The sequence below is a fragment of the Cryptomeria japonica genome, chromosome 5 (assembly GCF_030272615.1).
Source record: "Cryptomeria japonica chromosome 5, Sugi_1.0, whole genome shotgun sequence".
Taxonomy (NCBI): domain Eukaryota; kingdom Viridiplantae; phylum Streptophyta; class Pinopsida; order Cupressales; family Cupressaceae; genus Cryptomeria; species Cryptomeria japonica.
In genome coordinates this window covers 727,187,673-727,213,746 of record NC_081409.1, presented here as the reverse complement: position 1 = coordinate 727,213,746, position 26,074 = coordinate 727,187,673, and the positions used below count along the sequence as shown (strand labels likewise).

Genomic DNA, 26,074 nt, shown 5'->3' with positions numbered 1-26,074 from the left:
ACTCTGTGAGGACCATTAGAATGGTTAGAAATGTAATACAGTATGGTTTTGTTGTGAATACAGATATTGGACCTCCTCCTGCCATTTCGAGGTGCCAATATAAATGTGCTGAACGATGAAGGCATGAATGCACTTGACATAGCATCTGCAGCACCTCAAGACAACCCCAATTGTGCCAGAATCGTAGAAAGACTGGAAGCTGCAGGAGCTGTAAGGTCGACTATTATACCAAAATCCAATACTTCAAAAGACGATAGTATCATTAGTACACACATGGTGGTGGCATCACTGATTGCCACCATCACTTTTGCGGTCATGTTTCAAATCCCAGGGGGGATTGAGGATGACAAAGAGAGTATACATTATGGAGCTGCCAAACTGGCTTTCCATAAAGTTTTCAGATTGTTTTTATTCTCTGACACTACGGCCTTTATCGCTTCCATAGCAGTGGTTGTCGCGTGGTTACTTAAACAACATTTGAAAGCTGCTTTTTGGGGGGGCTCAGCTATGGATACGCTGTCCGATTTCTCTGAGGCAAGCTTGCTAGTCTCAATCTGTTGGACGGTGGTAGCATTTGTGAGTGCCACCATCGCCGTCCTAATACCCCATGATCTGGACAGCTTGAAAAGTAGAGATAGGGAGGTTTTCTCGAAGTATGAATCGCTCTTGACATACGAGATCGTTCTTGTACTCATCACACCAATTGTGGTCGCACTCGCGTTTCTAGTCAAGTCAGACAAACGGGGAATTAAAATTCTACACAAATCGGGAACTGAAATTCTATTCAAGTCCGAAAAATGGGGAATTAAAATTCTAGACAACCGGAGAACTAAAATTCTAGACAAGTTCGAAAAATGGGGAATTAAAATACACTCGCCTAACAACAGTGACGTTTTTGTATACGTGTATTTACAAATGGTATACCTCGTCATCATTATTCTTATCTTTGCTTTTAAATGAGCAAACTATTTTTCTGGTTATGTACTATCGGAAATATTGTTTCCATATATATTTCTGTTCGACCTTGCAGAGTAGTTGGACTATTAATCTTCTCTTTCCTTATACAGATGGTCTTAGAAGAGGTATATGTCTTCTCTTTCAACGTACAGCACTTATGTAGTTCACAGTGACGGCTCATTGTCTTTTTTTTAAGAGATGTCAATCAAATTGGATTTTAGGATTTTCATTCGTTATTCATATTACTTAGAAACTCGGGTTTTATGGTTTCTATTGGAGCATTTTAAACAAGAGCAAAGTTTTTGTCAAATGTTAGTCATTATTTTGTTATAATAGTATAGGATATCAAATAATAATCATTATTTTGTTATAATAGTATAGGATATCAAATAATTACAAGATATGTATGAAAGAAAAGAAAGAAGATAATGGAGTTGATTTTTCTTAAAAAAAATTGGAGGTTTAGTTGCATTTATTGGACTAGATTTTGTTTACTTTTCATTTCCACAACAAAATTTACTTTTACACTTTTACAATAAGTTTACTTGCATGTAAGTTTCAATTTCTTCACAATATTCTTCCATCTATATTGAAATTTTACAACCATTTATTTAAATTTAGTGACCATTCACTATTGTTTAACCTCGGCCATATTTGTTTACCATTATGATATAATAGATTTACTTAATATTTAAATAAAGGTACATTTTTGTCCCGATACTAGTCACACTAATTAATAATAAATAAAAATTAATAGGTAAGATAGCTCTCAAAATAAATAATCAATGACATTTTTTAATGTATAATCTGTCAAGCAATATATATATTATTTTGATTGGTTAAATCATTTCCTACACATAAAATAATCCAAAAAAAATAATTTTCTACACAATAGTTTAAAAATTAAATTGTTCAAAATATTAATGATATCTAATAAACCTATTTTACCTAATAAAAAAGGATGTTTAAAATGCCATTAAAAGATATTTTACTATGAAATATTAAAAAAACTATAAGTATTTAAATATTTAAAATAAGTAAAAAATTCAATAATATTTTTCAAGCGATTAAAACTCATTATTTTAGTATTCTTTTAGAAAAATCAATTTTTTTCATTAAAATTAGAAATTATTCAATTAGCCATTTGAGTCAACATTTTAAGGGAATAAAGCATAAAATGAAATCTTTAAAAAAGATTCATAATAGAATGTTCTCTCATATCGCTTAAAGTTTAAGAACCAATTAAATTGAAGATAATTAATTTTCTTAATATTTTTAATTAAAAAATTTGCATCTATATTTAATAAAGATTAATAGGTTTTTTGGTAGAAAAATCTCTAAATTTTGACTTGTTAATTTGTTTTTTATTAATAACTACTTAAAGAATGGCCCTTGCCAATAGTTCTATGCCTATAGTAAAAAATAAAAATGAAACCAGTATGAAGTAATTGCTAAAATTGCATTTGAAATGGTTTCTAATTTGTTTCTTCATTTTGTTTATTTTTTATTTATATATAGATTGGAAATTGGTGTGAAATGTATATTATTTTTATTATAATATAGTTTTTAAAATATAACATTTTCAATGTATTTTTAATTATATAAGTGTATTGGTAAATTTTGCGTACTTGTTCTAGTTCTTATGTAATTTTGGGTTCAGTTTAAAGAATATTTTAATATAGCAATATATATAAGATTGATATAACTCTACCAAATAATTAATAGGTTTCAAAATCTAGAACTTCACCCTCGATATCATACATTTTGAATCATTTGGCAATTGAGTGTATATATGAAAGAACAAGAGTTGCATTATAGCATAAATCCCCCCAAATGTTGGCAAGGTAGAGTTGGTTTTGACAAAGATACTATGGACATCTATTAAAGAAATTGAAAATGAAGTCCAAATTAAAAAATTTAACACTCTAAGACACTAATTTGTTTTCATTTGGATCACCATTAACTAAATATGTCCAAATATGAAAGAGATTGAAAAGGAAGTCTAAATTAAAAATCTTAACACTCTGATAGGCATATTTGTTCTCACTGACATGTTGTACCATACATAATCATTTGAGGGAACCATTCCTCCAATATTCAAGGTACGTATTAATATCCTACCAAATGCCCTAAAAGTTGTTTAGTAAATTCAAATCAGTATGATTTGACATAATAACCTACGAGAAACTCAAAACACCTTTATATCCTTCAACATTTGCTTCATCCACAAAACTTGTGTACAGTTAGTAGCAGCAACAACATACTCAAAATCAGCAATAAATAAAGAAGTACATGATTTTTTCTTGCTAATCCATGAAACCAACTTCTTTCCAAGAAAGAAAGCTCCATTGGAATTACTTTTCTAGTCATCAACATCTCCAACCCAATCAACATCTATATATGCACATAAAGTAAAGTTATCATCTTTAGGGTACCACAAACCATATTCTAATGTACCTTGCAAGTATCTAAAAATCCTTTTCATCACAATCTCATGATTTTCTCTAGGATCACTCTGAAATCTCAAAACAATATAAATAGCATTCATTATGTCAGGTCTAGTCTGAGTCAGATAAAGAAGACCTCTAATCATAGATTTATATCTTATAGCATTTACAAGTACAGAAACATCTTGTCAATTTCTCGCTTGTAACCATAGGAGTACTTACCAGTTTAGAATCTCCCATACCAAATTTCTTCAACAATTCCTTAGCATATTTAGTTTGACAGATGAAAATACCTTTGTCAGTCTAAGTAATCTGCAAACCTAAGAAAAATTTCATCTAACCAATCATAGACATCTCAAATTCTTTCTCCATATTCTTAAAAAATTCTATGCATAACTTATGTTCACCTACAAAAATAATGTCATTAACAAATACTTCAATAATAAGTATATTATCATCAGTGATCTTGTAATATAAATTAATGTCAGCACTTCCATTAGCAAAACCAAGCTTCAAAAGATATTTATCCAACCTTGCATACCAATCTCTAGGTGCTTGCTTCAATCCATATAAAGCTCTCCTTAACCTGCAAACCATATTTGTATCATCTTATAGTGAAAAACCATCAGGTTGCACAATATAAACTTCCTCATCAAGATCCCCATTCAAAAATGCACATTTAACATCCATCCGATAAACCTCATAGTTTTTTATAAGCAGCATAGGCAAGAAATAATCTTACAGTTTCAATCCTAGCTACAGGTGCAAAAGTCTCTCCATAATCAATTCCTTCCTTCTGAGAATATCCTTTACAAACCAATCTAGCCTTATTCCTTATAACTTGACCATCCTTATTCAATTTATTCCTAGAAACCCATTTAGTTCCAATAACATTTTTATTTTTAGGCTGGGGAACCAAAGTCCATGTATTATTTTTCTCAGTCTGATCTAATTCTTCTTCCATAGCTTTCAACCAATATTCATCTTTACATGCTGCAATTACTAATACCGGTTCAACTTATGAAATTAAACATACCTCATTAGTTGTGAGTCTTCTTCTTGTCATCACTCCATTGCTCTTATCCCCAATGATATGATCTTATGAATGATTCAATCTCACATACCTAGGAGTCCTCTGACTCTTTGTTCCTCTTCCATGTTCTTTAGTCACTGTAGAATTCTCTGATATTGTCGGAGTAACTAGTTCAACACTTTGTTTCGATAAAGATGCTATTGGTTTAGATATAATCATTTCCACTACCACTTCCTTCTCATAAATTTTGATTTGAATTCAATTCAGTTCATCTACTTTGACATTAGCACTCTCCATAATTCTTTGCAATCTCTTATTATAACATCTATATGCTTTTCTTTCATTAGAATAACCAAGAAATATGCCTTCATCACATCTAGGATCAAATTTTCCAATGATATCATCTCTCCTAATATAACATTTACTACCAAATATTCTAAAATACTTAACTGTAGGTGTATTGCCAAACCCTAATTCATAAGGTGTCTTACCGGTTTCTCCTTTGATATGTACTCTGTTGAATGTATAAACTATTATGCTCGCTGCTTCTCTCCAATAGATATGAGGTAGACTAGCTTCCATCATCGTTATTCTAGCAGCATCCAAGATAGTTCTATTCTTCTTTTCCACAACTCCATTCTGCAAAGGTGTCTAGGGAGCAGAAAATTGTCTTTTTATACCACTCTTCTCACAAAAGTTATTAAACTCACCAGATGTGAATTCTCCACCATGATCTAACCTCAAACATTTAATCTTCAATCTTGTCTCAGTTTCCACTTTAGCCTTAAAGATTTTAAACTTTTCAAATGCTTCAGATTTTTCTTTTAGAAAAGTAACCCACATCATTCTAGAAAATCATCAATGATTAGCATAAAATATCTATCACCTTGTAAGCTTTTAACTCTAGCAGGGCCACATAAATCAGTATGAGTAAGATCAAGAAAATCCTTAGATTTATCTTGTATACTCCTTGTAGTCACACAAATCTGTCCATTTTAATTAAATGAATATTTTGTATTTATTTGATTAAAAATCCACTAGCCATCAAATTCATCTCCAAACATTCTTCTATTAATTAAATAAATTATTCAATTTATTTTAATTAATTCATTAAAACCAAGTTCACAAATCAATTAAATAAATAAAATCTATTTATTTAATTAAAATCCCCCTTTTCTTCTTTTAAATAAATTAACATTTATTTAAATCATTTAAAAACCCCCTCCCACTTGCATTTTCCTACAAATGCAACTTGCACACATTTATTGAAATAAATGAATTTTTATTTTAATAAAATCCTATTTTCCCTCACCCACCAAATCCACTTGCAAAATCTAATCCCCTTCTAGATTCTTCTAACCCCTTCCTAATTAGCCTAATCCATCCCCTAATTATTGTCACATTCCTAAGCAAAATGAAGTCACTTCTCAAAGACTCCAAAGTCTTTGAAAAGCATTTAATGCTTTGTGTGTTCAACAAATTAACCCCCCAAAGTCTTCCAAGACCACTAATGGCTCTTACATGACCATTTATGGCTCTTACATAACCATTTATGGTTATTTCAAACTTGTCTCCCCAAACATTTATTGTTTTGACCATATTCATCCATTTCACATTTGCACAAGAGTTTATCCATTGGATAAAAGCTTTATTCTTTGAATTCATTCAACCAACCTTGACTTTAACTCTCAAGGTCATGTCAAGCATTAAATGCTTATTTCCTCTCCTCTCAACCTATCTCACATTGACACTTGTCATCCTGGGATTGAGTTGAAAGCCCTCACATGGATTTGAAATCATTCAATCCTAACCCTTGTTGAGATTGCTCAATCTCAACCATCCATTGCTCCAATTTTCCTATAAATATAGCCCATTTCTTCATAAACCAGATCCTGAAAACTTGTATACATTTAACCTATAGGCATTTTAAGAGAGCATTTAGCATAGAAAACTCAGGTATTGTCATTTTGGGTTAAAATCAATCATTTTAATATCATCTAGTATTTTAGCTTTTTATTTTACATTTAGAGCAATACTACAATCTCAATCCTCCATAAGCATCCATAGTGCAAAAAGCTGCGTAGAGCTACACTATTTTGGAACTTGGAGAGGAGAGGAACAAGGGAGAAGGAGCTAAGAGCATGTTAGGAGGTATTTGGAGATGCCTCATCATATTTGCTTCTTTAGTTAAATATGCTTTCATGTTTTTAGTGTCTCTCTTGATATGCCTATTTAGATTAGCTTTTGATTGACTAACACTAATGATTTTCTGGTTTCTTGTGTTGTTTGTCATTTGCTAACCCTGTCCATTTAGCAGAGCATCATTTGGTGAACCCGACGTGAATCGAAACACCAAAAATTTTATTTTTTTAGCAAACTAACATGTCTGAATGTTGAAAGTGTCACACAAGTTGCGCTTTGGCGCTATTGAACACATTCTAGCGCTACCGACACTTATGTTTTTTGCGCTATTATTCTTACAATAGCGCTATTGTCCAAATTTCAGCGCTTTTGGACGTGTTTTGGCACTTTTGTCATTATTTTGGTGCTATTGACAACATTTCAGCACTTTTGCCTCTCTGTCTTTCCCATTCTTTAAGCTCTTTTGTGTTAAATAGCGCTTCTATTCAAACACAGACTAGCGCTATTGTAACAGAATGTCGTAAAAATCATCTTGTAACCAAAAAAGTGAAAATTTTAGGCTTGTGGAAGCCCCCCCTTGGACATAGATTTTACTAACAATTTGTTGTTTGTGCAGGTTAAAATACACCATTAAAAATCACAAATTTTCCTTTGGTGCATTAAAAACTTGAACAAACAAAATTTTATTGCTTTCTAGTTAGGGCTCATCTTCATTTTGGTGCTTAAAATCAACAAACAAATTTGATTTCCTTGCATCAACCTAAAGAATTTACAATCCACACTTCAAATTTTGGTGCACATAAAATACACAATCCATTTGTTTTGTTTTTTGCAAGCAAATTTTACTTCAAGCAAACATGTTTTTCATTAAGTTGACCAGGATTTCCAAATTCTAGATTACAAAACACATTGCTTTTAAAGTTAAAAAGAACACCATGGTTATTGGAGCAACATCTCCAAATAGTTAGATCACATTGCGATGATGGATTAAAAAGAACAAGTGTTTTTCATACTTGGCACACTTGTGCAAAAAGTCAGTCGAGTGGTCCTACCTCTAACACACACTATCCTCTCCCTTGGCTTTCGTGGTCCTAGGTGCAAGAGAAAAGTGTTAGTAACACTCAAATTTTATCTTTTTAAGAGAGGCCTGCCAAGGGATCGATACTCTTGGGAATGACCTCGAGCGGTAAATCCTTTGAGCCGCTAAAGAAATCAGGTGAGAGCAAAAGCTATAGCCTTGGGTATAGCTGTTCCTACAGTGTAACTGGCCGAAAGGACAAATGGCCCCCACCACTAGTTATAAGGCTCTTAAGTGAGTCACTGCAGAATGAACTTATGTCCAAAAACATCGAACATGACTAAACACCTTTAAGTAGTAGCCCACCCATTCTATTGATTGAGGATATTTGCGATATAATTTATTGCAAGAGCATAGATGGTTTTGCTCCCAAGATACTCACCATACATATTTCCTTGAGTAGAAACATAGCTTTTTGAAAAGTCACTTGTGGCTTGATAAAAGTGGTGACTCCCCCATCATAGGGATCATCTATTTGTTATGCTCGTGCAAGACTTAGTATATCACATCCTTACCTGCCATGGCGGGATTCATAAGGTATGTAGTACCAAAGTCGAAGAAATATCAAGATGTGGGCTAAATTTATCACAACTGGCCATTTGACCTTAGGGATAAAAAGTGTTTGAAGTGTGTTCGTTTTAAAAACCTAGTACAAATTAAGCCGACTTCAGGCTTTGGAAATACACCTTAAAATACATCTAAAGGAAGGGTCATATACAAGTCCAAGGATTGGGTTGATCTAGACCCATACTCATTTGTGCCTTTGGGGGCAACATTCTTGTGTTTGTGTGCTTGCTTTGTTTTCTTGTCAAAGAAACGTCCAAAAGAAAATCACTTTCCAAAACAAAGTATTCAAAAACAACCAAAAACACATCAAAAACAAAGTGCAAACAACAAAGTATCAAAACTTTATGACCATTCTTCACATCTTGCGAAAGAAGAAGCGTCATTAGAATATCAACTTAGAAAGAAAACCATTAAGCTCAAAGGCTTTGATCAAAAGGATGAAGTTCTTCTATATAAATAGACAAATCTTTGTCTCACATAGAGTCTTTCTGCATCGGATGCATCTCTACCTTCAAGGCAAAACAAACGAATTTGATTCAGAATCTTTGAACCGCAGAGCTTTTATGCAATATAGAGCTCTGAGTTATCACAAAAACCAAGGAGGTAAGATTAATCCCAACTTTTTCCCAAACGTTTGTATCACATACAACACAACTCGAGAAATACCACCAACACCCGAGAGAGAAGAGGTAGAGTTTGTCCCATTTGTGACACAGTTTTTATTGAAGTTAAAAACATTTCATCCATCATCTTCTTCACTCATTATCACTTCATCATCATCAATCCATTCCAACTCTCAAAACATTAAGAGGTTCTTGTCCCAAGTTCTCTTTTAGATATTGCTTGAATCAATCGCATCACATTACTTTTTAGATTGTTTCTACATCTAGGATAAGCTCATCCTAAGAGACACATCTACGCAGGTTAAAACTAGTTCATGAGTGAATCCTCTCATTACTAGGTAGTTCAATCTGTAACACATCTCAGATTTCTCTACACCTTATCACATCCAAACTTATCAAACAAGCAAGCAATTCAAAGAAGGAATTTCGGTTACATCTACCTTAAAAGTGCTAGAGATCTACCTACCACACAAATCACCAACCATCAATCTTTCATTTCATCAAACAACTCATCATCATCTTCAATCAACTTCAACAAAAGCTTGTAAAACAAAATGGCTCAAACTCGATCACAATCAAGGCAACAAGAAATAGAAATGGAAGAAGAAGAAGAGGAAAATCTCAATGAATTTCAAGAAGCACTTGGAGGAAATGCGAATGATGAAAACCCAAGTACTCCTACTCCTGCAACAATAGAAAGGGCCCAGCATAACCCTCTCTTTAACAGACTGTTTGACGAAATACTGAGGAGCAATGCGGATGCTCACTTCTTAAGACTCGCTCAAGAAGGAGCAAAACTCCCCTCTGACTTTGATCTTGCCTAATTAAGACAAGCATCAGAAAGGAAAAGTCGCCATGAAGAGGAAAGAGGTAGAGATCCCATCAGATATAACATTCCTCGAGGTAACCCACCACCTCCTCCTCCGAATGAAATGGAGATGTTGCGGCAACAAGTCGAGAATCTTGCCCAACAACTTCATAGTGGTGTCAAGACTAACCAATTATCACTCAATGACATCTGTCCCTATCCTTTTGATAGGAATCTTTATATGCCACCCTTTCCACGTGGGTTCGAAACACTCAAATTTGAAAAATATAGAGGAAAGGGGGATCCCTATGATCATGTCAGAGAATTTCATTCCGCTTGTCTTGAAGTAGCATATGAAGACACCTACCTAATGCACCTTTTTCCCCAAAGCTTGGGAGGAACAACCACATCATGGTTTTCCCGCTTACCAAGTGGCATTAGAACATTTGAGGAACTCATCCAGAAGTTCCTTGCTCATTACTCTCATAACATTGAACGCGACATCACCATGGCTGATCTGTGCAACACTAAACAAAAACCAGGTGAACTATTCTCAGTATTCCTGCAACGATGGCGTCAAATGTCTAGCAGACGTTCTCTTCAGTTACCTGAACGAGAACTAGTGGAAATATTCATTTCCAACTTAAACGAAGAAATGGAATTTCACCTGGATGTCAAAGACACAGACTCTTTTAATGATATGATCACCAAGGGTTTGAATTGTGAACGGGCCCTCATCAAGAAAGGACTCATCAAAATCTTTAATGAACCAAAAGATGGTCCTCGCCCGCGCTTCAATAGTGATAAACCAAGTTTCTGGAACAAAAACAAGAATATCGTCAACGATGGGGTTGTGGATGCCCGGAATATCCAAAACGCACAACCTGTGGTTCGGTTTGCAGGACAAAATCCTCCACCTCAGAATAACACAAATGTTCCTTCCAATCAAGGTCACATCACATCTCACGATGAACCAAGACCTCGTCAGCAAAAATAGAAACGCACATACACTCCCTTAGGGGAACCCATTGAAACTGTCTTGCGACAACTCATTTCTCAAAATTTGGTCACTCTACCTAAACTATCAAACTTTGAGCCTCAGGTCAAACCGGCATGGTGGAGAGATACTGAACACTGTGAATTCCATCAAGGGAGAGGACACAAGACAAGTAATTGTCACCGATTAAAAGGTCTTATTTAGGATCTTATTGATCGAGGAGAAATTGAAATTGAAGGACATGACCCAAAAACAACAAATAATGATCATCTGATGTTCAAAAATCCACTTCCATCACAAGATCAAAGGGGTCCTTCCACTTCCAGGCGAGGCACTGATACCACTGATTATACACAGGCTACGTATAATTACATTGTAAATCATCTGTATGATGCTAGTGAACAAGTTGCAACTATAACCTTCAAAAATCCCAACTCCAATTGCAATGTTGTTACACGTCGCGGCAAGGTCACCATAAAGGCAGCTCCACAAGGCACCACCTCCATCCCAAAGTAGTACAATCTTGTGGAACAATTAGACAAAACGCCTGCACTTATATCCATTTTAGAGCTATTACGCCTGTCACCATCTCATAAAACTATCTTGGATCAAGCACTCCAAGAGGCGTTAGTCTTTGCAAACCTAAATACAGACCAATTTCAAGCCATGGTTGGAAGTCTAAAGTCATCACCTTGCCTCACTTTTTTCGAAAGTGACAACTCTTCCTTCCAGCAACCTCATAACGCTTCACTACACATTGAAGGCTTTATCAATCAGCATAGGATCAAGCGAGTCTTGATCGATAATGGAGCAGGCCTGAACATTTGTACACTATAGTTGGTCACAGCATTGGGATATGTGGTAGAATTAGTGGATCCTCGTAAGAAGATCACAATCAAATCCTATGACGATGCAGAGCATTCATCCAAAGGAGCTGTGCTACTACCAATCCGAGTAGGCCCCATGGTAAAGCACATCATCTGTCAGGTTCTGGACCTTCCTCTGCCATACAATCTATTGTTAGGAAGACCTTGGATACATGCCATGCAAGCCGTTCCATCTACCTACCATCAATGTATCAAGTTCCCACATAACGGTGTAGAGATCACAATCCTGGGCAATGCAAATCCCTTTGCGTTTTGCCATAATATCAACCATCAACCAGAGATTACCATTCCTAATAATAGAGAAGCCACTTCATCCACATCATATATAAGTCCCGCCTCTCTTGCCAGTTCGAACACCACCATACCAAAGCAAGAAAAGCTTAAGATGAAGATAGCAGAGGAAGGTCCTGGGGAATACAACTTGAGTCAACTCTTTTGTGTGGGACAAATGCCCACTTCTCCTAGAACACATGGTAAACCACAGCAGTTACTCCAGCAACCACTGATCATGCCAGCGTGTGCTTTGACGCCTTTCATCCTTGGAAAGAGTCAAGAGGAAGAAACCCAAGATGAGGACCTAGCGGAATGGATCTACAAATATCCCATCACCATTGATATACCGCAAGTTAAACTTCCTATGGATCAGTATGGCAAAGGTCTCCTCATTATGCAACGAATGGGATATGATGGTCAGAGTGCTTTGGGATATTGCAAACAAGGATGACATGAACCTTTGTTGCCAAAATTAAAGCCCAAAGGTAATACAGGCCTAGGCTTTGAAAAAGAGATCTTTCCTAAACTCAGATTCAAAGGAAAACCCAACAAACCATTATGTCAACCTACTGCAAAAAGGACACCTTTCATCATTAAAGCAGCCTCAAGCACCATCCCCACTGCCCCATCAAGGCTCACAACCCCAATGCAACTATCACCAATGCCATTCATCCCACCAAACGAACCCGTAATCCCATCAGCAGCACCATTAACAGCAGCAACTATATCAGAACCCATAGCAGCATCTATGGCACCAGTAGTTGTAGCAGAAGCACCTGAGTCAACACTACCGGCACTCCCCATATCGGATTCCTTGATCCCCATCATCCTTCCTGCAGCACCAAACACTACAAGGGTACATCAACCAATCATGCCTGCAGTGTTTAACTCAAAAAATATCCTAGTGTGGTATAGTAATCGGATGCTGGAAAGTGACTTAGAGACCAACTCACATGAATGGGAATTTGATTCTGTATAGCTTAACACTTCAGATGAGGAAGACACATCACCACCTCCACCATGCAAAGACATCCTTGTTTACAGAGAAGCACAGATAAAGACCACATGGGTTCCTGAACTGGAAACATCTTCCACAAACCCTACGTCTCATCCTACGCCCGATTCTGACAAGAAGAGTACCATTAACGACCTTCACCATAACGTCTTAACCCTCACTGATACATCTAATGCAATTAACCTAATCGATGAAGTAATGCCCATTATCCACCCTGAACTTATCGAATGGAACCAACCAAATCCCCCATGTCTTGACTTCTTCCAAAACGATGAGGCTATCATTGACTTTTTGGAATTAAGGGATAATCTACCAAGCGGGGATCACAAAGCTGGATTCGCCATTGAACTTAATAGCGCAACATACTTTGGGGCGGATGCCAAACCTTTCAGCTACAAAAATATAACAATAAAACATGGATCTTCCAGTGAAAATCACATTGTGGCACTATTTGATCTGACAAAAGTAAAAAGAAAGAGCGTATCCGATGGTGAAAACCTCTCTGAGGCACCTGAGGATGAAGGGTTTGACATTCTCCCTGCTAATGCACAACAGGAACGATCAACGATTCTCATCGAGGAAACCAAAGAATACAATGTGGGGACCCCTGAAAATCCTCATCTCATACATCTAGCATCTCTTCTCACTCCAAAGGAACAACCTAAATTTATAGAGTTCTTTCAAAAGCGTCAGATCAACTTTGCATGGTCATATGCAGACATGTCGGGGCTTGATCCTGATTTAGTCATGCATCACCTCACAGTAGCAGAAGGAGCCAAACCTGTCAAGCAGAAGCTTCGTAAGGTGCATCCTCAGATTGCAGTGCTAGTCAAAACAGAACTCAAGAAACTCCTAGATGTTGGTTTCATTAGGCCAATTCATTATGCAGAATGGATCTCCAACATTGTGCCTGTCGGCAAGCCAAAAGGGGGCATCCGCATTTGTACTGACTTCAGAGATCTAAATAAGGCATTTTCTATGGATGACTTCCCCCTACCAAATATCGACATCATAGTGGATCTGACAGCAGGACATGCCATGCTTTCACTCATGGATGGCTTTTCAGGATACAATCAAATAAAGATCGCACCAGAGGACCAACATAAGACAGCCTTCACATGTCCATGGGGCACATATTGCTGGAATGTAATGCCTTTTGGTCTAAAGAACGCAGGAGCAACCTATCAACGCGCAATGACCACCATCTTCCATGACATGATGCATACTATGATGGAAGATTATGTTGATGACTTACTAGAAAAATCACTCACTAGAGACAAGCATCTCCACGTCTTAAATAAAATCTTTGATAGACTGGAACAATACCATGTTCGACTCAACCCAAAGAAATGTGTCTTTGGAGTGACCTCCGGGAAGCTTCTAGGATACATTGTCTCAAGCAAAGGTATTGAGGTCGACCCAGCAAAGGTAAAAGCAATCATGTACATGCCACCACCAAAGAATATCAGTCAGCTACGAACATTACAAGGGCGACTTCAATCCATCCGAAGATTCATTGCACAGTTTGGTGATAAGTGTCACCCATTCACACACCTGCTACACAAGAAGATCCGCTTTCAGTGGGATGCTAGATGCCAGCAAGCATTTCAGATGCTTAAAGACTATCTCATGAATCTACCATTGCTGATGCCACCAGATCCAAGTAGACCGTTGTTACTCTATATATCAGCAACAAGTACAACATTGGGTGTACTACTGGCACAACATAATGTAGAAGGAAAAGAATGTGCTGTTTACTACATTTCCCGCACACTGGTGGGCTATGAACTCAATTACACACCTATTGAGCGAGCTTGCCTCGTAGTAATCCTAGCAGCCACTAAGCTGCAGCACTATCTGTTAACACACAAGGTACAACTCATTGCAAAGATTGATCCACTCAAGTATTTACTTAGCAAAGCAGCATTAACAGGCCACTTGGCCAAATGGGTGATGATTCTAAGTGAATTTGACATTGAGTATGTAGACCGTAAAGCTATCAAAGGGCAGGTCATTGCAGATCAGTTGGCCGATGCACCCCTCACAGGCGATCATCCTCTCATTTCCAATTTTCCAAATGAAGAGATATTCATGATCACAACAGCACAACCATGGAAACTATACTTTGATGGTTCATACACTAGGCACGGCTTGGGGGCAGGCATTCTATTTATCACACCTCAAGGTGACAGCATCCCGAAGTCTTACAAGCTCACATTTCCCTACACAAACAACATAGCAAAGTATGAGGCCTTGATCACAGGACTTAGGCTAGCCATACAATGGAAATTACAAGAACTGCAAGTATATGGCAACTCACAATTGGTCATTCGACAAGCAACCGATGAATATCAGACCAAGGATGATAAACTCATCCCATATAAGCAAATGGTGGACAATCTAAAAACATCATTTACTACTATCACTTTTGAGCAGATACCGAGAGATCAAAATTGAGCTGCTGGCGCTATAGCTACCATCGCATCTCTCCTAGATCTTCCACAAAATTCAACACGCTACGAGTTCTTGGTAGAACAGCTTTGGATCCCCGCTTATGATATCCCCGAATCCGAAATGATATGTCCCCTTATTGGTTCTGAATCCCCATGGTATGGTGAGTTCTACACCTATCTCCGCGATCACACCCTTCCTCCCAACCAATCGAATAACCAACGTAAAACCTTCATTCGCCAAACTGCTCGATATACCATTATTGCCGAAACCCTATACCGTCGTGGTCTTGATGGTACTCTCCTTTGATGTCTGGAACAAGGTGAGATAACAAAGGCTTTGGAAGAGGTACATGAAGGAATTTGCGGGACTCACTCAAGTGGTCTGTCACTAGCCAAGAAACTCTTGCGAGCTGGATATTATTGGCCATCTATGGAAAAGGATTCCTACTACTTTGTCAGAAAATGAAAGAAATGTCAAGTTCATGGCGACCTGATACATGCACCAGCCCAAGAACTGCAACCAATCACAACACCACGGCCTTTTTGTCAATGGGGCCTTGACCTTGTGGGTAAGATTCATCCATCTTCATCCAATGACCATAAATTCATTATTACCGCCACCGCATATTTCACAAAGTGGATCGAAGCTGTTCCACTTACCCAAGTCACCGACAAGCAGATCGCCTCATTCATCCTCAACTACATCATTTGCTGATATGGTGTGCCCATGTCCATCATCACAGATAATGGTCTTCCTTTCAAAAATCAGGATGTCCGCAAACTTTGTGAGAAATTTCATATCTAACACCACTTTTCCACTCCCTATTACCCACAAGGTAATGGTCAGGCTGAAGCATCTAATAAAAACATATTGAGGATCCTAAAGAAGACAGTCAATGATGCCGGTCGTGATTGGCATGTTCAACTAAATCCAGTGCTATGGGCATATCGAACTAGCATTCGAACACCTACAGGTGCAACTCCCTACTCCTTGGTCTATGGTGCAAAAGCTATCTTACCTATTGAGGTTGAGATCCCATCACTACGGGTTTCCTTGCACAATCTCATCGATGATGAAGCATATAGAGTCTCACGTCTTTAGGACTTAGAGTTACTTGACGAGAAGCGACAAGCTGCATATAATCACCTCAAAGCCTATTAGCAACGCATGAGTAGAAGCTACAATCACCGAGTTAGATCTCATACATTTGAGGTAGGTGATCTTGTTCTATGAGAGAATCCTCGCAACCAACCAAACAGAGAACATTAGGGCAAGTTTGAATCAAACTGGCTGGGCCCATATATTGTCACTGCTGTATTTGGGTCTGGGGCATATCAGTTGGCTACATCAGAAGGAGAACCGCTCATAGATCCAATCAACAACATGCACCTCAAATGGTTTTATACCTAAGCTGAACAGAGCATCAGGCTCCCCTACATACCAGAAAATACCAAAAACATTCAGAAAAATGTCCTGAAGAAATACAAAAACATTCAAAAAAATATCTTGAAGAAATACAAAAACATTCAGAAAAGTAAAGAAAAATCATGCATCCAAACAGTGAGCAACCACTCCGGTGGCACCTTGGGTAAGTACGATGGTGAAAACCTGGCAAACAGGCGCCACTCGTAAAGACAATGGCTCCAGTATCTTTCAGGCTCATTGCGATCACATTCATACATACACACATCCATCCATCCAAACCATGGCTTGCTATTTGATCTACAACAAAGAGAAAGTACTTCATGCGTCTTGCATCCCGCTTTTTTATAGTCATGTCTAAACTTGGGGGCAATACCCTTAAAATCTAGATGATGGAAGTGGATTCTACATTACTGGTGATTCATTGGCAAAAACATTCAAAAATGTCTCACAAAATCCAAAAACATTAAAAAATGTCTCACAAAATCCAAAAACATTCAAAAATGTCTCACAGAAAATGCAAAAAACATTCAAAAATGTCTCACAAAATCCAAACAAACATTCAAAATGACTCACAAAATCCAAAAACATTCAAAACTGTTCCACAAAATCCAAAAACATTGAAAAACCATGGCAACACCTTGTACATACTCATCCCAACAGATACAAAACAAACATTGACACAATACTCACATGATGACCATTTATCAATCAAACCACACAATCAACATCAACATATCAAACTGTCTTTAAACAAGGATGCATCCTTCCTTACCAAAACAAAGACAAAGTGATGTTTTCTTTGACAAGAAAATTATGTTAAGCTGTCAAATACTTGGTTGATTTGTGAGTACAATCATTCGTTTATCTGTATCGGGATCTTTCGGCATTGTTTGTGTATCTTCGGCACATTATTCCAATGAAGTTTTGGGGCATGTACTAATGGTGTCTACGTGGGAAGTTCACCAGGCTACATGATATTATGCCAAATGTAGTCATAGATCACTATGGCTTGCTGACTACAGCGTATACCTCGACCATATGAACATGAACCATTACCAAGGATCCTTATTCTTTATTGTTTATGTATATACTGTTTGTTTATAGGTACAATGCTCATTCTTTGGTTCCTCCTCATCCAAATTGGATAAAGGTTTTATGTCTTAGTATGGTATGCACTTGTCTCAGGATATGAGCAGCCTAAGATCAAGGAGGACTATCCAAGTCATGCATGAAACGGAGATAATCCTTGTCTGTTCTGCAAGCAATACTTTGGTCGACTTGACCCTTATATCAAGTCGTTTGTATTAACTTGCTATATAAAATCCATGTAAGGAATACTCAGGTCATCTTGAATTATTATGTCAAGATGCTTGTATTCTCTTCCAACATTTTAAAGCTCAATGATGAAAATCGAGCACTATGGATCATCATTCCATCTCATCTATTTATATCTTGCATTTCGTTGCATATCACCCATCCATTCATTCATTCATATGTAGGCTTTTACATGCAAAAGTGACCATAAAAGCTGGCCTTGGATACAATCATGATCGAGTACTCTGATACATCATCAATGCATCATGCAAAGTCTCAAAAACCTTGCATTCCTCATGGTCATATCATCATTGCGTTTAGGTGCATCTTGCATTAAGTCCATTCATGTCATTTTTAACTTAAACATTGCATATAGTTCATTTTTGACATTAGTCTTCATTAACCATTTGCATCATTGCATCAATCATAAATAATTAGATTCAATCATTGGATCAAATTGTCTTTGATTGTGTTTTTAAATCATTTACTATGCATTCATTTAGTGTCCAAATTATCCATCATCATTTCATCATCTTTTATCGTTTATCATTGCATCCATTCATTTAATCAAAAAGTGCATTCATTCATCCATTTATTAAAGTATCTTAGTATGCTCATTTTAGGATCCATTTCACATTACATTATCCATTTTTACTTACATTAAGGTGCAGTTATTAAAACCATAAGTTGTATTATCATCACATTATCATTTTTACTTAGATCATATTTAAGCATTTAGAATCATAAACCCATTTGTTTCAAAACATTGGTTCATACCATTATATATATCCATTATACATATGCATTTATTTAGGCATTATCATATAAACATTTGTATTTAACATTTTGTTTATCCATATTACATTCATCTAAAAAACATCTAGATGCATATCCATACATAATATCATTCAACCACTACATTAACATCATCGCATAAATCATCTCATCATTATATCACAATAGGAAACACCAAAATCCTACTCATAAATCATCATAAGCATACATCATCATCAAGGCATTACATAAAGCATTACATCAAAAATAAAAAATACATCATACATATATAAACCTGCATTCATATGTCAGTATCCCACATCATCAATCATCATAAACACATGCATATAGGAAACATCTCATCAAATGCATACATATACACATATCCATCTAAGCAATAACTCATCATCCTACATAAACATCCATAAAAATCAAATGCATATCATCACAAAAGGGGATCTCCTCATATATATCATCTCATATATCAGAGTACAATGAAGTCTACAAAATCGGTCACCAAGAGCCATCCAAGATATAGTCCAACAAATAAACAATGATACAATGCATATATGCAAAAATGCTCTCTCAAATGCCACTCTAGCCAGATGCTGTACCACCACCACCAGCACCACCTACTCTCCCACTGGTGCCTGCACCACTTGATCCATCTCTCCTTGGAGGCCTCATCGAACCCCCACTCCCTCCCGCATCCCCTGATCTCTCCCACCGTAGAGGACCCATCACACCCCCACTGCTCTATGCCCTCTGCGATCGCTCTGATCTGGCCTGTCGCATCTAAAAATAGCTGAGAGCTTGCTGGCTAACTGGCACAACCTGCTCATACAAACCCCGCCAGTACTCTATCTCTGCCTGTGCTCATCACATCTCCCTCATCACCTCCCCTGTAGGACCCTGTGCCCCTACTCCAACTCGGACTCTCTCCTGCAGCTCGGCCAATCTCTCCACTGCACTATCCCTCTCCTGCAGCACCACCACCAGCTCTGACTCCCATGCAAATAGCTGCACATCCCTAGCTACCACCTCCTCCTCCAAATCCTCTATCCGGGTCTACAAACGTACTATCATGTGATCCCGCAGATCTCCAATGGCTCCCTCCCCGGTGTCCATCACTACCTCACCTGTATCACCCTCTCTAGTAGTCCCCTCCCCGCTGTCAATCGGGATCTCTCTCTCCATCCCCCTCCCACTCAGTTGAACTCCTCCCTGTATCAATGGTCCCTGTGATATCTATAGAGGTAGTCCACCTCTCCCTCTCCGCTGACTCCGCAACCCCAACCCACCTCCTCCTCCTCCTCCTCCTCCTCCTCCTCCACCCCCTCCTCCTACCCTGGGTCCTTGACCTCCTTCTCTCCTCCGTCTCCATCCCCTCTCATCCTCAAAATTTGGGATCGGCTCAGCTGGATCTGATATCCGTAGGATCGGGTGCGCTGCCCGGTACTGCGTGTACTCATCTATAACATCTGCATCCACGACCCTCGATCGTATATCCCACGATCTCGCCTGTGGTGTCCAGAACTCTGCCAGTGCCTGATCATATGGTAGCACTGGCCCCCATGCGCACCTCTCCTGAATAACCCGAGCATACTCTCCTGATCCACTGGGCAGTCCCTGCTGCCGTCCAAACTGTCTCAGCACTCTTCCAGGCACCTGCCTCTCCACATGGTATGCAGTCCTCCCAATGAGGAATCGAGTCATAAAAACATACGGCAATGCCTCTGCGTCATCATCCCATGGCTCACACTCCAAGTATGGCTGCCATATCACTGCATCCAAATCATCCAATGCCCACCACCACCACTCTAACTTTCCCAGGTGGGGCTGACTCATCATACCGCTATACATGAACATGTACGGCTGGTCTACTGCCCGGAATCTTAGACTCATCGGTCGAGTCACTGGTAGGTGCTCCCAAGCCCAAATATGTAGCAGCGTCATGCCCACTACTAAGGAACCCCTCCCCCGATAAACCACCTCATGGAGCTCCTGGTACATGTGCACCAGCACGCATGACCCCCACGCAAATCGGGTCCCCTCGGTAACCATCATCTCGATCACCTGTCCCCACCCCACGGCCAACCCATGTGATCGCTTGTCTAGACAGAGTAGTCCTCCCACGATATTGCTAAAACTGCTGGCAGAGGCTCATATAATGCCGCTATCTCCTCCCATGCAATTGAGCCATCATCAATGAAAACATCCTTGTCAAAAATCCTCTAAACTGCAAAAGTCCCCCAGGATCTATCATATGTGACCAGCTCCCCTCGAATCAGAATCTGTAGAATGCGCCACACATCCTCCAGGGTCACTGTCATCTCCCCCTGTGCCAAATGGAAGGTGCACGTCTCGCTGTGCCACTGCTCTGCTAGTGCTGTGATCAAACCGTGATTCATACGAATCACGGGCATATGCACCACCTCATATAGTCCCGTCGAGGCAATGCAATCGATCTTTGCCTCTGTCAATCGATCCCGCAACTCTTATGTCGCAGGATGGCGCTCGCGTAACTGCAACACGCGTAGCTCCTCCTGTGCATGGACATTCATCAAATCACCATCAGTTGTTTTATTTTCAAACTTTCTTAAGTTTAAACCTAGACTATCATGAGATACTTTGATCAAGTATCTTCGGGTCTCAACAGGTAAGCAATCATGGCCACCTAGACTTCAACGGGCATTTATCCTAACAGATGACCTAAGTCTCATCAGGCTGCTATGGTTCAAAACAACTCCCACTTCACCTCACCATCCACCCATCATTGGCATCAAGAGATTCTCTTCATCCACACTGGGGCATATCTTTATCCTAATGCAAAAGCGCTATTTTACTATCAAAAGCACTAGTTTCTTAACAATAGTGCTACAACCCTAGCAAAAGCGCTCAATCAGCTATCCGATAGCGCTAAAACTATAAATGCGCTCAAACAACTATGCAGTAGCGCTAATAAATATTAATAGCACTCAACCAAGCCTTCAATAGCGCTTATTCATCAATAGCACCTAAACTTGCCTACAATAGCGCTAAAGAAAATCAAAAGCGCTCAAACAAAGGGACAATAGCGCCATTGCGGCACAATAGTGCCAGTTAATAGAGCAAAAGCGCCAAAACCGAAGTTCCAATGCTCTTGCTCTGACTCAACTTGGACTCAGCTAAAAACATATCAACAAATCCTAAAAATTAAAAATTCAAATTTGCGTACCGTTGGTCCGTAGTCATTTCGATGCTGGAACCATCGGACTCACTCGAATCTGTGCTCGGCTATCGGTATCGGCATCCTAACTACTGCTTGCTCCTCCAAATGTCCCTATCAGAGCTCTCGTTTCACACTGGTCGCGGTCACAAATGATCCTGTTTTCACCCCTTTCACCCCATTTATACCCTTCGTCGTCACCGTAACTTCCCCCCGTCACCGCCGTGGTCCCCGTGAACTTCCCGAGCCCCCCATTTCTCCATTTTTCCCCCATTTCTCCATTTTTCCCCCGTTTTCTTCTATTTTTCACCCGTATGGCTAACTTCTTTTCTTCTAACACCTTGCCAATTTTCATTCTTTTTCGAGAGATCGCCCGATTTTTTGAAATTTTTCGGCCCATCTCTCGAGGGGGCATACCACCCATTAAATTTACATTTTATGGGACATTTCTTCACACCAGTTTTTCTTTCTTTGAAACGACGCGATAAATCACACCGTCTCAAAGAGGGGCAAATGTAGTCACACAAATCTGTCCATTTTAATTAAATGAATATTTTATATTTATTTGATTAAAAATCCACTAGCCATCAATTAATTAAATTAATATTTAATTAATTCATCTCTAAACATTCTTCTATTAATTAAATAAATTATTCAATTTATTTTAATTAATTCATTAAAACTAAGTTCACAAATCAATTAAATAAATAAAATCTATTTATTTAATTAAAATCCCCCTTTTCCTCTTTTAAATAAATTAACATTTATTTAAATCATTTTAAAACCCCCTCCCACTTGCATTTTCCTACAAATGCAACTTGCACACATTTATTGAAATAAATGAATTTTTATTTTAATAAAATCCTATTTTCCCTCACCCACCAAATCCACTTGCAAAATCTAATCCCCTTCTAGATTCTTCTAACGCCTTCCTAATTAGCCTAATCCATCCCCTAATTATTGTCACATTCCTAAGCAAAATGAAGTCACTTCTTAAAGACTCCAAAGTCTTTGAAAAACATTTAATGCTTTGTGTGTTCAACAAATTAACCCCTCCAAAAGTCTTCCAAGACCACTAATGGCTCTTACGTGACCATTTATGGCTCTTACATAACCATTTATGGTTACTTCAAACTTGTCTCCCCAAACATTTATTGTTTATCCATTTCACATTTGCACAAGAGTTTATCCATTGGATAAAAGCTTTATTCTTTGAATAAAGAGTTTATTCATTCAACCAACCTTGACTTTAACTCTCAAGGTCATGTCAAGCATTAAATTCTTATTCTCTCTCCTCTCAACCTATCTCACATTGACACTTGTCATCTTGGGATTGGGTTGAAAGCCCTCACATGGATTTGAAATCATTCAATCCTGACCCTTGTTGAGATTGCTCAATCTCAACCATCCATTGCTCCATTTTTCCTATAAATAGAGCCCATTTCTTCATAAACCAGATCCTGAAAACTTGTATGCATTTAACCTATAGGCATTTTAAGAGAGCATTTAGCATAACAAACTCATATATTGTCATTTTGGGTTAAAATCAATCATTTTAATTTTATTTAGTATTTTAGCTTTTTATTTTACATTTAGAGCAAAACTACAATCTCAATCCTCCATAAGCATCCATAGTGCAAAAAGTTGCTGAGAGCTACACTATTTTGAAACTTGGAGAGGAGAGGAACAAGGGAGAAGGAGCTAAGAGCATGTTAGGAGGTATTTGGAGATGCCTCATCATATTTGCTTCTTTAGTTAAATATGCTTTCATGTTTTTAGTGTCTCTCTTGATATGCCTGTTTAGATTAGCTTTTGATTGACTAACACTAACGATTTTCTGGTTTCTTGTGTTGTTTGTCATTTGCTAAACTTGTCCATTTAGCAGAGCATCACTCCTAAAAGAGGTTCTGGCCTATTTACCCATTTGACATTCTTTACATATTGGGTTATAGGGCTTCATAATCTTAGGTATATCCCTAACCGCCTTATTTGAACTGATCTTCACAATGCAATCAAAATTCACATGATAGCCTTTTATGCTGTAGTCACATAAATCTGTCCATTTTAATTAAATGAATATTTGTTATTTATTTGATTAAAAATCCACTAGCCATCAGTTAATTAAATTAATATTTAATTAATTCATCCCCAAACATTCTTCTATTAATTAAATAAATTATTCAATTTATTTTAATTAATTCATTAAATAAAATTCCAATCAATTAAATAAATAAAATCAATTTATTTAATTAAAAACCCCCTATTCCTCTTTTAAATAAATTAAATAAAATATTTATTTAAATCATTATTCCCCCCCCCCCACTTGCATTTTCCTACAAATGCAACTTGCACACATTTATTGAAATAAATAAATTTTTATTTTAAATAAAATCCTCTTTTTCCTCACCCACCAAATCCACTTGCAAAAATCTAATCCCCTTCTAGATTCTTCTAACCCCTTCCTAATTAGCCTAATCCATCCCCTAAATATTGTCACATTCCTAAGCAAAATGGAGTCACTTCTCAAAGTCTAAAAGTCTCTGATAACCATTAAAGGCTTTCAACCTTCAACCACTTAATTCCTCAAAGTCTTTGATAACCATTGAAGGCTTCCAACTTTCAACCACTTAATCCCCAAAGTCTCCAAAAACCATTAATGGTTAACCCAAACCCTTCCACATGGTTAAAACATTTGTTTTGACTCAACCTCTACCCAACCCAAAGGTCTCATCAAGCTTTTAATGCTTTGACCATGATTATCTCTTAATCATTTGCACAAAGATTTATCCTTGGATTAACTCCTAATCCAGTGGGTAATCCTAATTTAGGCTTGACCCTTAGCTTTTAGATAACCATGAGGTCTTCTCAGGCCTTTAATGCCTCCAACCCCTTTCTTTCAACCCAACCCTATGTTGACACTTGTCACCATTTTATTGGTGCCAATTGTGCACATGGATCCCCAACTTTCAAGCTTGACCCTTGATTAAACCTTTCAATCCTGGCCATCCATTGCTCCATTTTTCCTATAAATAGAGCCCATTCCTTCATAATCCAGATCTTGAAAACTTGTATGCATTTAAGCTATAGGCATTTTTAGAGAGCATTTTAGCATAAACAATCTAACATCTTATCATTTTGGTTAAAATACATCATTTTAGCATAGTATTATCTTTTTATTTCATATTTGAGCTATACTACAATCTCAATCCTCCATAAGCATCCATAGTGCAAAAAGCTGCTGAGAGCTACACTATTTTGGAACTTGGAGAGGAGAGGAACAAGGGAGAAGAAGCTAAAGCCATGCTAAGAGGCAGTTGGAGATGCCTCATAATCTTCGTTTCTTTTATTAGATATATTAGCATGCCTTTTTGTGTCCCTTTTGGTATGCCTTCATAGTTTAGTTTTAGATTGATTAACACTAATGTTTTGTGTGTTTTGTGTTCTTTGATCATAGACTAACCTTGTGCCATTTAGGAGGGCATCATTTGGTGAACCCGACGTGAATCGAACACGCAACCTTCTGATATTTTTTGTGACAACTAACATTTTTGTTTGTTGAAACTGCCACACAGGTTGCGCTTCGGTGCTAATGAACACGTTTTAGCGCTATCGAAACAATTTATTTTAGCGCTATTGTCCCTAAAATAGCGCTATTGAAAACGTTTTAGCGCTACTGATTCTATTCTGGCGCTTCTGTCATCTTTCTGGCGCTATTGAAACACTTCTGGTGCTTTTGACCTCTCGGATTTGTCTATTCTTTCAGTGCTACGGTGTAAATTAGCGCTTCTGCGAGCATAGACTAGCGCTATTGTATAAATTAGCGCTTCTGCTCAAAAAGCAGAATAGCGCTATTGCGACAGAGTGTTGTCCAAGTCGCTTTTGTAACCAAAAAATTGAGTATCTTAGGCTTGTGGAAGCCCCCCTTGAACATTGGTTTTTGCTAACTTGTTTTTTTTTTTGTTCATGCAGGTTAACAACCCAACATAAAAATCACAAAAAATTTATTTAGTGTTTAAAAAGAACTTAAAAACACAACAACAAAAAAAAAAAAAAAAAATTTCATTGTTTTCTA

The 26,074-nt window shown here is 37.7% G+C and overlaps 1 protein-coding gene across 1 annotated transcript in view; it reads left to right on the top strand.

Annotated features, from left to right (window-relative positions):
* LOC131051727 (ankyrin repeat-containing protein At5g02620) overlaps positions 1-26,074 on the top strand; it is a 112,049-nt gene that overhangs the window by 26,897 nt on the left and 59,078 nt on the right. Inside the window, exon 3 of the mRNA XM_057986352.2 lies at positions 64-918. Within this exon, the coding sequence (XP_057842335.2) occupies positions 64-918 (855 nt within the window). The remainder of the gene's footprint in view (positions 1-63; positions 919-26,074) is intronic.